Source organism: Eurytemora carolleeae, unplaced genomic scaffold (assembly GCF_000591075.1).
Source record: "Eurytemora carolleeae unplaced genomic scaffold, Eaff_2.0 scaffold316, whole genome shotgun sequence".
Taxonomy (NCBI): Eukaryota; Metazoa; Arthropoda; class Copepoda; order Calanoida; family Temoridae; genus Eurytemora; species Eurytemora carolleeae.
In genome coordinates, this window is record NW_019396350.1 from 26,621 (window position 1) to 44,667 (window position 18,047).

The 18,047-nt window shown below is 31.5% G+C and overlaps 1 protein-coding gene across 1 annotated transcript in view; it reads left to right on the forward strand.

Annotated features, from left to right (window-relative positions):
* Positions 1-17,732, forward strand: part of LOC111701498 (protein eiger) — a 32,448-nt gene extending 14,716 nt beyond the window's left edge. Inside the window, exons 6-16 of the mRNA XM_023472804.1 lie at positions 140-230; positions 372-449; positions 5,603-5,748; positions 6,351-6,425; positions 7,676-7,742; positions 8,844-8,887; positions 10,890-10,907; positions 11,758-11,851; positions 13,425-13,532; positions 16,626-16,705; positions 17,347-17,732. Of these exons, the coding sequence (XP_023328572.1) occupies positions 140-230; positions 372-449; positions 5,603-5,748; positions 6,351-6,425; positions 7,676-7,742; positions 8,844-8,887; positions 10,890-10,907; positions 11,758-11,851; positions 13,425-13,532; positions 16,626-16,705; positions 17,347-17,413 (868 nt within the window). The 3' untranslated portion in view covers positions 17,414-17,732. The remainder of the gene's footprint in view (positions 1-139; positions 231-371; positions 450-5,602; positions 5,749-6,350; positions 6,426-7,675; positions 7,743-8,843; positions 8,888-10,889; positions 10,908-11,757; positions 11,852-13,424; positions 13,533-16,625; positions 16,706-17,346) is intronic.
* The last annotated feature ends 315 nt before the right edge of the window (positions 17,733-18,047 follow it).

The window sequence follows — 18,047 nt, forward strand, 5'->3', positions numbered from 1 at the left end:
TTTTTATTTCTAGAAAGTCAGTTGCTTGGTCTAGTACAGGAGATGAAGAAGATAAAGACGACATTATTATTTCTAGAAAGTCAGCTGCCTGGTCTATTATAGGAGAGGAGGAAGATAAAGACGACATTTTTATTTCTAGAAAGTCAGCTGCTTGGTCTAGTATAGGAGATGAAGATGATGAAGACGACATTGAATTTAAAACCTATGGCAACTCCCTCAACAAAGACAAGGTTGAGTAAACTCAAGAAAGTCGTCTTTAACACACTAAAAATTGACTTAAACTTGTATTACTAAAATAGATTCTAATTCATCCCAAATTTATAATTAGTCAGAATTTAACCCAAAAAATCTAAAATATTTTATTTTCCTAGATGAAAAGAATCAAGACAAACTCACATTTCAACTCAATCAACCTTCTCAGAAATAGGGTCAAGGTCACAGATGCAAAGGTAATATTAGGTCAAGATCACAGACGCAAAGGTAATAATAGGTCAAGGTCACAGACGCAAAGGTAATATTAGGTCAAGATCACAGACGCAAAGGTAATATTAGGTCAAGATCACAGACGCAAAGGTAATATTTGGTCAAGGTCACAGACGCAAAGGTAATATTAGGTTAAGATCACAGATGCAAAGGTGATATTAGGTCAAGATCACAGATGCAACGGTGATATTAGGTCAAGGTCACAGATGCAAAAATAATATTAGGTGAAGGTCACAGATGCAAAGGTAATATCAGGTCAAGGTCACAGACAGACTCACATATAATATCAGATCATAGTCAAAGACGCAAAGGAAAAATTAGGCCATGGTTACAGACGCAAAGGCAATAATACTAGGTTAAATTCACAGACAGAAGGGTAATATTAGGTCAAGGTCACAGACGCAAAGGAAACATCAGGTCAAGGTCACAAAATCAGTGGTAATAATATAGGTCAAGGTCAAAGACTTACACGTTATATTAGACCATGGTCAAAGACACAAAAGTAAAATCAGGCCATGGTCACAGTCGCAAAGGCATAATGCTAGGTTAAGGTCACAGACGCAAAGGTAATAAGTGGTTAAATTCACAGACGCAAAGGTAATATGCGGTTAAGGTCACAGACACAAAGATTGAATTTTTTCGAGTTAACAGACTTAAATGAAGGTCGAGACTGATGCAAATAAACCAGGCAAAGGTCTTAGAAATACCCAGTTGATTATGTGTTTCCCAGGGGGGATGTTAGTTTCCCACCTGTGTGCTCAGTTACCTGCAACTGTACAATTAAAACTGTTTACTAATAATGATATACTATAGGTTAGGCCAGAATCTCCTTATAATAAACACATATGCAGTTAGGCCAGAATCAACTTATAATAAACAAATATGCAGTTAGGCCAGAATCAACTTATAATAAACAAATATGCAGTACGCTCTCGGTATAGTTTATGGCCTATAAAATTAGTAAAGGATTAGCGTACATCATTACTCTATACACTAAAACCTCGTTGGTAATATCACATCAGAGCTTTAGTCCTTTCCCTTCAACTTCTGGGGGGGCACTGGGTTTGTTTACTCCTCCCAGCTAGAGATGTCAATGTTTTGATTTTTCTAGATTTTAGCTTTCGTTACGATAGTGTTCATCAAAAGTATTAACGTTAGAAACGTTACGTTGCACATTATCAAATTTTATGGCATAGAGTAACGTTACGTAGTGAATTTTCTGCACTTGAATACCTTATACAACGTTAAGCTTTAGTAAATGTTAGTGAAAAAACAGTAAGCTCCGTTACGCTTTTGCATTTCCCGTTTTAAAAACTTTCCCAACGTTGCGTTAAAGCTTATGTAATATAACCACAATTTTTTAACGTTCCACTTTCATGCAAGGTAAATATTTTCAGAGACCTTACGTTACACTTTCACTTGGTTTAAGATCTAAAAGATGACAAACGTTTTGCTTTAATAAAACGTCATTGAGGCATAGTTATGTACGTTACAATGCATTTCAGTGCAAAGAATTTTTTTTTAACGTTACGTTTTATCTTAACTTTTCCAACATAAACTCTTTTAATTACGTTTAGAAATTTTACTAAAATGCACCTTTTCTTACGTTACGATTTATCGAAACGTTATTGTGAAAACTTTTTTGTTACACTTTTTTACAACTGACAATCAAAACTGTTTATTTGTTTCGTTTCTATAAGAAAGATTTGAAAAAATGTTCTATACGTTGCGTTGTAATAAAATGTTCAAGCCTTAAAGTTTCTAACGTTACGTTTTATTAAAATAATATTGTTTCTAAATGAAAGCATTGCGAGAATTTTTCCGTGATAAGTACATTTTTTTACTCACCCTGTATGTTGCTGTTGTATTGTTAACCTTTTTAGAGAATGTGTAAAAGAATGCATTATGAAAGTTTTTAGCATTAGACTTTCAACTCAAAGTGTGTCTTTAAGGGACTAGAGACGTAATTTCAAGTGACCTTCCATTTATGGAGTGGAATGTCCAGTAGGGGTGATCAATATTGGAATAGAGCCAACCGCCCAATGTCTCAATGTCAATAAATAAACTCTTTTAAACAAAATATTAGAAATTTTATTTTTTATTCATCTTCATAATATCATGATGAGGCCGAGGGACAAGAAGCCTTGATTTTAAATAATGAATTTTTTCCTTACGCTAAAGTACCACTTTAGATCGTTTTTAAAGTACCATTCATTTATTTTTTATGTATATTGTATATGTAAACTGAAAAGTTTCAGACACTAAAATCAAAATGTAACCCTTAAAAGCTTAAATACACTTGCTAAAAAGATTAGTCTTTATAGCCTACATTGACAATGTAATAAAGAAAACCATATACCACCGTAAAAACAAACCAAGCATTGCTTTAAAAAAAAAAAAAAAATCCTGGTTACGGGCCTGCCCTTAACGTCCAGCATACATTTACAAGATAGGAAAACACTCCTAATTTTCAAATCATCAATCAGATAAAGGTATGCACGTTATTATTGGGAATCGAGCATGGCCCTCTTTAAATGGAGGATCACTTGAAATTATCATCGTGTATTTGACGAGCTTAAAAAATAGACATGTTTTGGGACACTTCATAAAATGAGTTAAAATTCGGCAAGGCAAACCACTTTTGCATGTTGAGCAGTAGTTCTAAATTATTTTAGATTAGTTTAGGGTTAATTTTTTCTTTTTTTACGCAATGCAGACTATCTAACAGAATTCATAGTTTAAAATATCTAAGGTCTACAACATTGGGTAGCAAAGATATAGGGATTAGAAATATAAGTTTGTGAACAACTCAATTCCTTTAGACATTATTATCTAACAGAAGTCATAGCTTGAAATATCAAAAGTCTACAACACCAGCTTGCAAAGATGTAGAGATTAGAAAATTATAATTTATGGCGAATTTTTAGTTCTTTTTGTGTTTATTTGTATGTTACTTACAAAGTGAGTAAAAAAGCGGCATTAGCTTTAGTTTACAAACCACTTTGAAAATGTTTTCAGAGTTCATGTTTGGGGTTAAAAAATATCAAATACAGTAAGACAAGTGCTAAATTTTTTTTAACACAAACAGCGCGAAATAAAATTATTTAACATTTGTTTCTTTTTAAAAAAATCGATTAAAAAAATATTAAAAAAGTATTCAAATAAACATGAAACCCAGCAATTGTGTTTGTTCACAGACCCGTTCCACTAAATAAGTTCATTTTTTGCAATTAGTAAATCATTTGCTTTATAACAGAAAATGCATATGTAAAATTTCTTAATGCCGCCTTCCTTTTCCAGAGTTTTAGTGGGTTTCATCAAACAATGGCAAATCAAAAACCTTTAATGTCCAAGAAACATTTATAAGATTTGAATTTTCACAAATACAGTGAAACTCTTAATAACGAATACATCGGAAGAAGTAAATTTCAGTATTTGCGAAAATAAATAAATAGCCATGAATATGCAGGAACAGTTTTAAAAAGTTCCATATAATCATTTAATTAAAAACTAAATATATGCAACATTCCATTATCAGAAAGTGAAGAATTCGACATTTGATGAATTCTTTCGATATATTCGTTATTAAGGGTTTCACTGTAGCATGTTACAAAAAAACTCGTTTACACTTTAGAATGGAATTAAGTTTTTTTTTTCAAATTTACTAATCCATATATCTTTCCAACCTGATGGTTTAAACCTTGTATATTTCAGTATTAATGGTCTACGACATCGGGTTGCAAAGATATATTAAATGACAATTAGCTAGAGTTTTTGGCATAAACTCATTTTCTTTAAACTTGAAATGAAAAACCATAAGTCTTTGCTCTTATATCATCAGTCGAATCTCTTACATTGATATATTAGAGACGTTTTGAAATGTTTTGATTGACAGAATTATTGTTACGCTTTTGAAATTAAAACTCAGCCCCCATAGTCTAACGTTTTATGAACAACATTTTCATCAGACATATATCTAACGTTAGACTTATCAATTTAGTAATCAGAGAAAAGTTATGAAACGTTTTGATTTTTTTAAATGTTACATGTTACATTATTGAAATTTTACTCTGTAAAAAAACTTTCGTTTCCTGATTATTAAAATAATAACCCATTTCTGCAACGTTGAATTTTTAATTATACTATAAGGAAAAACGTTTCAAAACGTTTTCATAAACAGTAATGCATTTTTCAGATATACAACGTTACAATTTTTATAAGTTGAACTTTGAAATAGAAATCCTTTCGTTACGATATTCAATCAAATCACAATTCATTTTTCAAACGTTAGACTTTCAAGCTCCCCTTGGAAACAAAACATTTCTGTACGTTATGGTAAAAAAAGTTGTAGATATTAGAAAAATAAAGTTACATTTCCACAAAACGTATGTTCCTCTAACGTTAACGTTTAACGTTAACGTTAGGTATGAGCTCCTATAATGTTAACGTTTAACGTTCACGTCATAGAATATATCCAAACGTTACACATTACTGTAACGTAACGTACAAAAACGTACATTTTACGTTACGTTACACTATCGTTGACATCTCTACCTCCCACAGTGTGCAGTACATAATATGCGTCTGAGTTGGGCGTTCCTGTATATAGTTCCTTGGCCTATACAATTAGTAAAGGATTAGCGTTCATCATGACACTATACACAATAACCTCATTGGTGTTTCCTTTTAAAGAATTATTCTAGCAATTAATTTTATTAACTTTAAAATTAACTCATTAACTTTAAAATTTCAAAATATGATATTTGTTTCACACGGTAATTGTAAATTTAATATATTTAGTATTAAATTTCTTATTAAGTAGATCTGTGATTCATCGTAAAATAAATATGCAATATGTTTGGTTCCCCGGGGGGGGGGGGGGGGTTGATTTTAAAATGTTCCCTTGAACAACTTAGTTTTCAATTAAAGAATAACCGAAAAAACTTACATTTTTGTTGTATTTTTTTTAACCTACGAACAAAAACTGCCTACTTCAGGCCACAAGTACAAATATGGAACAATCTCCTGCTGGTGGTTTTAAAAATGCAAAAATACTGTTTTTGATAAAAACGTTTTCAATCTTTCATTTGTTTTGATTGTATCTTTATTCAATTTACAGGAATACCAGGCCTCAATTGCAACAGCAACACAATCTACATCAACAACAACAACAACAACAACAGCATCAACAACAACAACAACAACAACAACATCTTCAACAACAAGCGATGTTTTCACAAGTGTTGCTTCACAGCAAGTTATAAGGTATTCAATTATATTACAATTAATGATCTAAATTTTTCAGGAAAAATCCAGATCTATTTATAAAGTTAAGATATTAAGAATGAATGTGCTCACAGGATACTCTCTGCGTCATACTTATTTTTTGTAGGACCTCACATGATCCCAGGGAAAGTATATAAATTCTCATAAATGCAAAGAGTTGTCTCCAAAAATTTTAGCTTTTCGTAAAATTTTGCAAATACACGAAAACAATATTGTAAATCCGCAAAATATTTGGTTTTTGTTTCATCGAAGCGAAAATCCTCAAATAATTGAGCAACAATTAAAATTTGAAATAGAAAAGGGGCGCGAAGCCTAGCCTAGAAATCTTAAATTGTTGCTAATCTTTCTTCAAGCCTTACGTACATTTTATGACACACCCATAATGAGAATTTGGTGAGAAGAATTGTGTGAATTCCGTATAGTCGTCTCTGAATTCTCATCCTTTGTCGGTAGCAGTGTATAAAGAAAAATTTTCTAAAGTTTTTTAAGTTCTCATTTGCGGATTTTTAAAAAAAATTATTTTAATTATTTTGAGGCAAAATGATAAAAATGAGTGGAATTTTCCAATGTTCATTGTTCAGAGAACGTGGATATAGGAACAGAGCTGGGTTAAGATCTCATTCATCCAGATCTAATGGCAGACATAGCAGACAAAGGTAAAACAGTTTGCAAACCTAGCAGACAAAGGTTAAACAGTTTGCAGACATAGCAGACAAAGGTAAAACAGTTTTCAGGCATAGCAGACAAAGGTAAAACAGTTTGCGACATATCAGACAAAAACAGAGTTGTCTAGTTTTTTAGCCTTCTACCTTTCTAGGTTTCTAGTTTTCTAGTTTTCTGGTTTTCTAGTTTTCTAGTTTTCTAGTTTTCTAGTTTTCTAGTTTTCTAGTTTTCTAGTGTTTTAGTTTTCTAGTTTTCTATTTTCTAGTAATAAAGTTTTCTAGTTTTCAAGTTTTCGAGTTTTCTAGATTTCTAGTCTTCTAGTTTTCTATTTTCTAGCCATAAAGTTTTCTAGTTTTCTAAGTTTCAAGTTTTCTGTGAAAATTATGAAAATTTTCTAGGATTGAGATTGCAATGGAATGAATTTAGATTGTATACTTTAATATGGATTTAGAAGGAGAGATAGAGAATTTTAAGAGAATAAATCAAGTTTTGTATACTTTAATCCAGCGGAAAAATAAATTTGTCGTTTCACCACAGTGCATCATTAAAGGGCCAAGCTTAATATATCACCCAATATTTCAGAAGTCGAGAAGTTTTGAAATTTTGCGCGCAATCAATGGGAGAACTTTTATTGGAAGGAATCCAGCAGAAATACCTAACAGAGAGGATTAAGAAGAAACTAAAAAGTAGATACAGAGTTTTACCTGTCTGGATTAAGGATCTCCAATACAGAGTTTTCAGCTCTGAATATTTTTAGAATTATTTTAGGTTCAATCTTAGCAAAGTACGAAACTCCTAGCAACATTTCTTTAGCTAAAGAAAGAAAGAAGGGTACAGTCACTCCATAGTTTATAGATTATAGACAAATTAGAAAACCAACCTTAGAAAAAGTTGATTGCTCAGACCTGGCACATAAATTTCCCAAGAAGGGTTCATTTGGCGTACCGTCCTGTTTTGCCTTATTCATAGTCTGTGGGTGAACACTAACAGTGTTGTTTACAGGTTGCTCTAAAACTCCTTGAAAATCGGCCCGGTACATGAAATGAACCGGAAGTAAACAAATCTTTTCCCCCCTTTACTTAGTTTTCTTCTTCTTGATTTTTCTATGCATTCGTTAACCTTTAGCTTTTCACAAAATTGGAAATTAGAATCGACGAATAATCTATTTTCGGACATAAATATTTACAACTTTTACGATGTTGACGTCACATTCATGTTGAAAACTTTAAAATTTTGTACCTAGAGGTCATAGTTCTGGGAGAGAAGGTAGAAGAGGCGAACTTAGCGGTCTTCTAGCTGTACATATGCAGGTAATGCAGTGTACATATAAAGGTACTGCAGTGTATATATACAGGTACTACAGTGTACATCTACAGATACTGCAGTGTACATATACAGGTAATGCAGTGTACATATAAAGGTACTGCAGTGTACATATACATGTACTACAATTTACATATACAGGTACTGCAGTGTACATATACACGTACTACAGTGTACAATACAGATATTGCAGTGTACATATACGGAAACTGCAGAGTGCATATACAGGAACTGCCGTGTACATATACATGTTCTGCAGTGTACATATACAGGTACTATACAGTGAACATATACATACATGGGTACTGTAGAGCACACATAAAGGTACCACAGTGTACATACACAGGTACTGCGGTATACATATACAGGAACTATACAGTGTACATATACATACATAGGTACTGCAGATCACATATACAGGTACTACAGTGGACATATACAGGTAACACAGTGTACATACACAGGTTCTTCAGTGTACATACACAGGTACTGCGGTATGCATATACAGTTTACATTACAGGTACATACAATTTATGAGCTGTACATTTACAATAAAGTATATAAAATATATAAAACTTTACATATACACACACATGTTAATAACACCCGATACTGAATGTTGTCTCGTAGTTTTGTAGATACCAATATCTTTGTTTCTTTACATTTTATTTTTGTTTTCTGATTTCTTGAATTGAAATATACCCAAATGTACAGACCCCCAAAAGGAAACTTGGGAGTTTCGTTCAACTGTGCTTATGTACACGTAAACTGTAAACTGTAAACTGTAAACTGTAAACTGTAAACTGTAAACTGTACTGTACTGTGAACTGTGTACGGGCTGAACCAGTTTTAAAATATATTGCTTATGTACAATGAACACTGTAAACTGTAAACTGTACTGTACTGTAAAGTATATAAGCTTTATAGGCTAAACCGTATGCAAAATATATTTTTTGCGTAAACTGTCCTCTACTGTAAATTGTATACACTGTACAGGCTGAACCGGATGCAAAATCAATTGTTTATGCACACTATAAACTATAAACTGTATGTACTATATTGCAATGTAAACTGTATGCACTGTACAGGCTGAACCGGATGTTGAAGATTCAGCTGCTGATGGAATATTCAGGGATTAATCAACTCTCAAAATGTTTGTCCCAATTTCAGAATTAGGAAATTTATAAAAAAAAATTCATATATATATTTACATATTTTAATTATATTAGATGAGTATATAACTACAATCTGGGACAAGATTTAATGAAAAGCGAGATATGGTAGAACCGGGTAGATGTGGTTCAACTGCTTCTCTTCAGCTTGAATCGACACACAAAAGAATCTGCTTTGTTAGCCACTTTTTACTTTTTATTGTGCACTTAATTTTATCCAAAACACATTTCTAAGTAAAAAATAGGAACATAGAAAACAATTAAGCACTAATATCGTGAGATACAACATTTTGGAAAATAAAAGGGGAAAAAATAAACAGAAAGAGAATTTTTTATTTTCATCAGATTCTTTAACAAAACAAAAAAAAATCACCCAAAAAATAGCAAGAACTCGATCTGAAATTTGTTCCCGCATTTTAGACCAGAACTCTAAAATTATAAATGTAACGTATTACGTATTCTACTTAGTCAGGAAAAATATCCTCTGATTAACCTGGTAATTGGTACATGAATAGATACAGTACAGGGTGTACCACCCAAACATGAAAAATATCCTCTGATTAACCTGGTAGTTGGTACATGAATAGATACAGTACAGGGTGTACCACCCAAACATGAAAAATATCCTCTGATTAACCTGGTAGCTGGTACATGAATAAATACAGTACAGGGTGTACCACCTAAATTTGAAAAATATCCTCTGATTAACCTTGTAGTTGGTACATGAATAGATACAGTACAGGGTGTACCACCTAAACATGAAAAATATCCTCTGATTAACCGGGTAGTTGGTACATGAATAAATACAGTACAGGGTGTATCACCTAAACATGAAAAATATCCTCTGATTAACCTGGTAGTTGGTACATGAATAAATACAGTACAGGGTGTACCACCTAAATTTGAAAAATATCCTCTGATTAACCTTGTAGTTGGTACATGAATAGATACAGTACAGGGTGTACCACCTAAACATGAAGAATATCCTCGATTAACCTATTATTCTATCTGTGAAGGGGAGTGCCCGGCAATGTATGGTAGTTGAACTGAGAATGTAGTATTGTGAAGAAATATTTTACGAATCATTTGAGACCTATGAGATGTTTTACGCTGCATATTTGCTGAGCAAGATCGCAAGTTCAATTTTTAAAAACCTCATAGATTGTTTATTTTGGAGGAATGATTATTTTGAGAATCTGTTTAAAAAATTTTCATAAACGACGACGAAAAATGTAGTAAACATTCTACAGTAAACTAATTAGTTGCTAAGGAACAGGCTGAGAAAAAAAAAATTACTGTTATCATTGAAAATAAGTAATCTTATTCAATAATTAGTTTCTGTAATGTCTTACTCTTCACAAACATTTTTTGAAAAGACAAAATTTAAAGAATATGAAGAAATCTGCGAACAAATTCATAGAAAATAAGAAATTCAATTTAATGATGAAAAAGAAATAATTGATTCTAACATTTATTTAATGAGAAAATTTAATTAAAACATTTAACTAGTTTAATTTAGATTTTTTAATCCAGTCGTCGTTATTTAATATTTTTTTTAAAAATCCATTGTCAAAACGTAACCAACCAAACAGATGATTTTAAACGTCGACTTTGCGCTAAAACTCAGTTATTATACATTATTAACACGTTTTATGCGTCTTAAATGAATCCTAAAAAAATTCTCCACAATACTACATTCTCTATTCAATCACCATACATTGCCGGTCACTCCCTTTAACTCGTGTTAAAAAGCTTATTTCCCCTATATCCGTGGTTTACCTCCTCAAGAACTTATTAGCCATGTAACCCTCGTTTTACACACTATGTCCTTAAACATATATCAAAGATAAAAGACGACTTTTTAGTCGTTTCTGATGTGTCATGTTTAGTAGGAATTAATAATAATTGTTGACATCTTTTCTTGATGATTAAATCTTCCATTTTGATTAAATGATTTGTCAGAAACTGGAGTATGGCCAGGTAATTGATTGGATTTACATATAAAAACTGATTTGTATATCCATAGATTAAAAACAACACAGATAACCCTAAGGAAGAAGCCCAAAGGAGTTGCGCAAAGGCAGCGTTGAATTACAAGACAAAACTGCGTGGAACTCCTTTGGGCTTCTGCCCTAAGGTTATTAGGAACGAAAAACCCCTAAATCTTGAAAATACTACATCTAGTGTTCTATCTGGGTTGTTATTAATCTTTGAGTATTTCGATCTGGAAATTTCCGTAACAAAATTGATTGTGTCGAATTGTTTAAATTAACCCACAAAGGTAATTTTTTTAAACAATTTTTTAAATGATTTTTTTCTGAATATAGGAAACAAGTGAAAATTTGGATGAAAACTATGAAAAAGTAACCAGATGATCTCAACTTTGTTATTCGTTGATTTAATTAAAATTTTTGTTTTTTTCCGTGGAATTGCATGAAACAGACCGACATTTTTAATCACATATCTTTGCAACCTCATGGTATAAACCTAAGAAATTTAATATTATCTATGACATTTGGTTACAACTTACAAAGATTTGAAAATCATAGTTTGTGGAATCTGAGAATAATTTTATAAAAAGTTACGATATCAAGAAAAAAAAAGATTATTTCAAGATTTCTTTTAACCAATATTTTAGCAGACACAAATATAGTTGACAGTTCAACCTTTAAATGATTTTATTTTGTTAAGTAAAAAAACGCGATTTTTTTGGATGTCATTTAAAATAAGAACAGGTTTCAAATCCAACCGCTAGATAATTTGAAATTGTTTTTTCAAGAAAATATAATATTTTTCATTTTGTTAACCTAACTACCAACTAATTGTTAAGGTGGGCTAAAAGACTACATTTGGATGACAAATTTGCTCTTGAAGATGGCAGGTTGGGTATATCTTCTCCTGGTGTTTACTACATCTATGCACAGGTAATAAAATCCTGTTAACCCTATTCCTGCTGGGGGGGGGTCAATCTGACCCCCCCTGTAGTTTTTTTACATAACTCAAAAATTATTGGTCTGAGGCTGTTGAAATTTTCTGACTTTTCTTATATACCCAAAGCCCTCCCTTTAGGCATAAAACCATGACGTTTATTGGATACAAACAGACAGACAAACAAACAGACAGACAGACAAGCCAAATTTATATATAGATTTGTCTTATTTCTGTTTGATGTTTCTTTGAACTACTGACACTTAATACTTATGTATAAAAGAAAGTTTGCCTAATATCATATAATATCCTCGTGCAATTTTATAAACACTTGAAAAAAAATTCGAATTTTGAAAAAACGTTCAATTTTTGAAATAAAATTTCGAATTTTTTTTAGTCTATGTTACCCTATGGAACACATGGGTTTTCTCAAAATTCGGTCCAGCCGTTTGGCCAGCTATAGCTAACATAAAACGTACAAATATGTATATATACTTGGCTTTTAGGGCGCTTCGCGCCCATCTTCTATTTAAATTGTGTACATGTTCTTTTTGTTTACATTTTAAAACAAAGAAGAAAAAAAATTTGCTGATTTTAAAAAAAAACTTCGCGGATTTTCAAGAATTTAATTTTTTTTTATAAAATTAAAAACCTTTTAAAATCATTTTTTTAATTTTTATCATTCACAAACCTTCCCTGGAGTCACGTGATGTCCCACAAAAAAATTGGGCCCGATCGGTTCAGCCGTTTTGACGTTTATTGGATACAAACAAACAGACAGACAAGCCAAATTTATAGATAGATATAAGCTAAGAGCTTTATTTAGAGATTATTCATTAATTTTAACTACTGTTTACCTCTAGAGAAAAAAAATAGAAATGAAAATTCAATCGAGAGGTTTGTAAATTATTATCATAAAAAAGAAGAAAATTGACTAAGATAATGATTTAAACTTTGCATCGTACTTTTATTTTAATTTTTTAATTATTTACAGTGGGACTTTTAAATAGGAACATGAAGACGACATTTAACAATCTTATGTGGGTTTAATGTTGTTACAATGTTTTAGGATTAGCTTTACAATCAACCAATGTATTAAAACATTTAGCAAATGCGGTGTTTTTGAGTTTATTGAAGTATTTAGAACCATAACTATGTTTTTACTTTTCCTACCCTTATTTCGCAGTTTTTTGGGCCTTACTGTAATTAAAGTGTTATTAAAAAACGGGCAATATGGTTTTAACTTATAGAGCCTTTTAAACTATTTAAAGCAAAAACCAGAATTAGGATAAAAAAGTAAAAAATTACTATATACGGGACCCAATCACTTTTTATTATTTTTTTAGTCACTTTGTGGTTGTACAATAACTAATCCTGCACTGTACATACTTTACTGTACTATAATGTACTGTACTGTACTGTACTGTACTGTACTGTACTGTACTGTACTGTACTGTACTGCAGTGTACTGTACTGTACTGTACTGTACTGTAATGTACTGTACTGTACTGTACTGTATTGTACTGCACTGTACTGTACTGTACTGTAAAATGAACTGTACTATACTAGATAAACTACCTGGATGAGCATGACGTCAATGGTTTCCAAATATACGTGAATGAAACTCCTTTTGTGTTATGTACAACTATGACTCATACTCCACAACAGACAACAAAGGTAAGAAAGCCTGGGTAAAATTAAAAACTTCTAGATCCCTCCATATCTTTAAATGTTCACCCTTAATCTAACAAAATTAAGAGGGACATGTCCGATTCACACGGATGCCCTTAAAACCTTTATTGGAACGTCTTTTTTTCTAGTTTGAAAAGTGTTTATTACTGAAATCTTTACATTTTTCCTCCTGCAGAAATGTGCCACTTTTGTAAATAAAGCCACAATAAAAAAAAATAAGTTTTCAAAATCAGAACATGGATAATTAAGTCATACTTGATCAGACAAATCTTTTCAGGGTATCATTGTGAATCTGGCATTCCCCTCTTTAATTGGGGGTCATTTGAAATTACAACAGTCCCTTTAAAATAGGCTCCACAACGGTTGGCATAGTTTTCTCTGGCCCGTTACACAGAGTATATATAGCCAACAGGGGTTAAAGAAGGATCACGGGATGGACCATCCTCGAAGTTTTGCAGAATACCAAACCTGAAACCGAATTTAATGAGTTTGAGCTACGTCACTGAACTACCGACTGCCGGTTCAAAGAACCACCGATTCAAAGTTAAAGATTTAGGAAGGTTTGAATCGATGATACAAATTTTAACCAGTGGTAGGTAGTACAGGGGCCTCACAAATTTATTAAATTCGATCCCCAGTAGTTTAATGAAAAAAATAGATTTTCATCAAAAAATTAAGTTTGAGAGAGGTTGTGTTGGTGGGCGTTTATTCTTTTTTTTTAAAGAAAACATTCATCTAGAATCTTCATACTCGTTATCTCTGGATAACCTTCTATTTATTGATGGGCATCACTTTGAGGTTTTTAAACATTATAGTTCATTGGATATTTGATAGGTTCCACAACAATCTGAAATGTTTAACATATTTTTTACACTATCTATCCCAATTGTTTCCTTTTTTTATTTTGGCCATAGGCATAAACCAAAACGATTTGGTTAATACCTTTGGTCAAAGAAATTTTCTTATTTTAATAAAAGCAAACTTATAAATAATGGGATTTTGTTATGAGGGAATCATCTCAGATTTAAAGCCTAAAACCTTAAATGTGTATAGCGGACCTCAAGACATTTGCACATCCCTAATTTTGTGAAGATCGCTTATGAAAACTTTAAAACTGAACACAGAGAAGGCTGGAGGGGGGAGGATTTATTTTGTTATCCTCCCCCCCCAACTCAATCTCTGAACAATTTTCATATATTCGATAAATGTGTTATTTTATTTCTTGAATAGATAGAATACTGTACGCTGAACACAAACTGTACGGTTCAAAGTCCAAAAAAAATTTATCTGGATTCTCCTCTTAGGTTTCTCTCGAATATTTACTTGAAAAATATCAGACCTAATCGTTTAATATTACAGTTTCGCAATATAAGGATTGTTCATATTCATTTGAGAACATTTACATTAGATTATTTAATTGTTTTTATACCAAAAATAGATGTGTTTGGACAAAACAATACCAAAGTTTATATAAGTTTGTTTGTTTTTCATCATCACAAATTTATTTTTTGTTTTATTTTCATTATTTCTTTGATTTGAAATTAACCCTATTCCCGCTGGGGGGGGGGTCAATTTGACCCCCCCCTGTAGTTTTTTTTACATAACTCAAAAAGTATTGGTCTGAGGCTGTTGAAATTTTCTGACTTTTCTTACATACCCAAAGCCCTCCCTTTAGGCCTAAAACCGGGCTTTAATATTAACTGCCTGAGTCCTCAGGACCCAAATTAAAAAAAGTTGATTTGAATCAAATGGAAATTTGAAATAGTAAACAAATTAATTAATTTCTATTTCTGCAGAATAATATTTTTCTTTCAATACACAATTGAGCTTTGCAAATTTAAGTGCTATCGCAATATTATTTGCTACATTTTGCGTTGCATGAATGTGCCCGTATGCACTTATGTAGTTTTTTTTTAATATAGGAAAGCTAAAAGCACAGTGCCCTGTAAACTAAGTACAGTAAAAAAAATGGCCGCACAATGCCCTATAAACCAAGTACAGTAAAAAAAGGGCGCACAGTGCTCTATAAACTAAGTACAGTAAAAATTATTTCCTCTTGTTTTTGAGCAACCTAAGAATCAAAACTGAAAACTTGGATACCATTAATCCCGATTGCTTAATCTGAATATCCAGTGTGGACACTTTTAATTCCCTCCCTCCCTGAGAGTCCAATCAATAAAATAGAGCGCAAAAATTCAAATTTCCAGGCTTCTCTGATTGGCTGTTCCGTTCTGTTCAAACGCAATCCGATTGGTTGAGTATTATACACAATTTTGTGGTTACAAACTTAAGATTATATTTATCTTGAGATTAACAATAAGAGAAGATCAAGCATTGATCTCGATATCAGCAATTCTAAAGTTTTCAGCTCTGTTATAAAAATTTCCACTTTCTCCAGGCTCCACCTACGCAAGCATAATGGAAAAATATTCTGTAATTTGATTATCTTATCTAAATATGTATTTTATACTAATACATAGATTAGATATAAATGTGTTTTTATGAATATATATTAATATTTGGAAAACAGGTTCTTTAAGTAGGATAAGCAAAGACTTTATTTATTCATATAGAAATATATAAAGCAAAAGTTCACAGATTATTAAACCTCATTTTCCTAAATGCAAAACAACAAACTTATAGTGAATTAAGCTTGACAGAAAGAAAACTAAAACTTGAATGTTTTGACAGACTGTCTTTGATCATCTATACTTGGTCGAAAGCATAGCTAACATTTCTTCCTGCAGACAAAGATTTTAATCATTTTTTTCTACCTTTTGTTTTAATGCGATGCAAGAAGTTATTACAATATATACAGGATTATCCACGAAGTATGATAATGTAAAGACGATCATGAGTCTTTAATTATGACGATTCCAAGATTTATCTTTTGAATAGTCTTTTCATATTTTTTAGCGATTGCATGTGAAGCACAGAAAGAGGTTTAAAGTTGCGGGGTAACGAGAATATATTGAAGCTGACATTTTATCTTCCTTATAATTCGTGTCATTCTTTTCATTATTTATTCTTTCTTTGTTAAAGAGACTTTTCTCATGGTTTCCATGTTTTTTTTTGCAGGTGAACACGTGCTATACTGGAGGTGTCGTCTTTCTGGAGCAGGGAGATACTGTACACATTAAGAACCTGGAAAAAAACAGGTTTAACCGCCAAAGGGGTTGAGTATTTATGAGTACCTTTCTATAAATTCCGATTTTCTATTTTTACATTGAAAATTACAATTTCATAGTTCGAATATTTTGATTGATGTTTTTTGAGGGGGGGGGGGGGAGTATTTTGTTTTAAAATCATAAAGGTTTAATTATATAGATATATCCATGAAAGACTGTTTTAATTCTGTCTTAATTTATTAATTATCAAACATTTTAAAAGTGAAAAATTTCTTGCCTTAATCAAGTAAAAGTTTTTTATTATTAATTAATTTCCAAAATTCTTCTTTTTACAGTGAGAACAAGAAAACTGTGAAATAGTAATTGTAAGTAAAAATTAATGTTGTTACAAAGCAAATAGTTTTCTTATTAAGTGAAATAGATTTGTTTACACCGTATAATTACTACTGCTCATGATCAGTGAACTATTTAAAACCATATCTAGAATCTTACAGTGTCTTCTTATTCCAGAGTTTTCAGGTTCTCATTGTAATATCAGTTAAAGATCAATTGAAAATTTGAAAAATCCTTGCAACATTTGAGACATGACTAGCATGGAAAAAATACAACAATCATAGCTACTGCTTTCTGATAACCACTGTAAAATATAATTTTGACATTTTCTTTTTTAGAATTTCAGTTTTTCTGCCAGCACATTCATTCTTTGGTTTGGTTCAACTCTCTCAAGCGGGGATTTGAGATTTCTTTCAAATTAAACAATGTTTTCAACAAAATCCAAAATACTATAGTATACTCTATGTAATTATTCATATATATGCCAATGACTAAATACGGTAATACAATATTTTTAGTTAATTTTATCATAAATAATAGCTGAAGCATGCGTGGCGTTGACCGAAAGATCATCAAGAGATCGTCCAATACTTGGCGACAGAAAACTCCAATAGATTTAAAGGATTTTATTTAAAGTAACATTTAAATATTTCCGATTGACTAGGGTTTCCTTCATGGAAGATATTATTATTCATTTATCTAATAAAAGTGTTTAATTCCTTTATTTTCCTCTAAAGCATAAATGCGCAAATTACCTTTTATAGAGAAACCTCAATAGAAAATATTATTATGCCTTGGGATCAAATATATCATTTTCTTATTAATCTTAAATTCAAAGAGTTAAGGTTCGGATAGTCTATAGCTATATCTAGGTATCATAAGTATACAAAAAATAACATTTTTATTCAATCTTCATATTTGGCCTTGGCCCTCCATAAAGATACGATTTCAAAATTCATAAAAAAAAATTTATGATTATTCTCTATTCAGTCTTTGGGTTTCTAGGCTCATTGACATGAGATATAATTACAAAAGATAT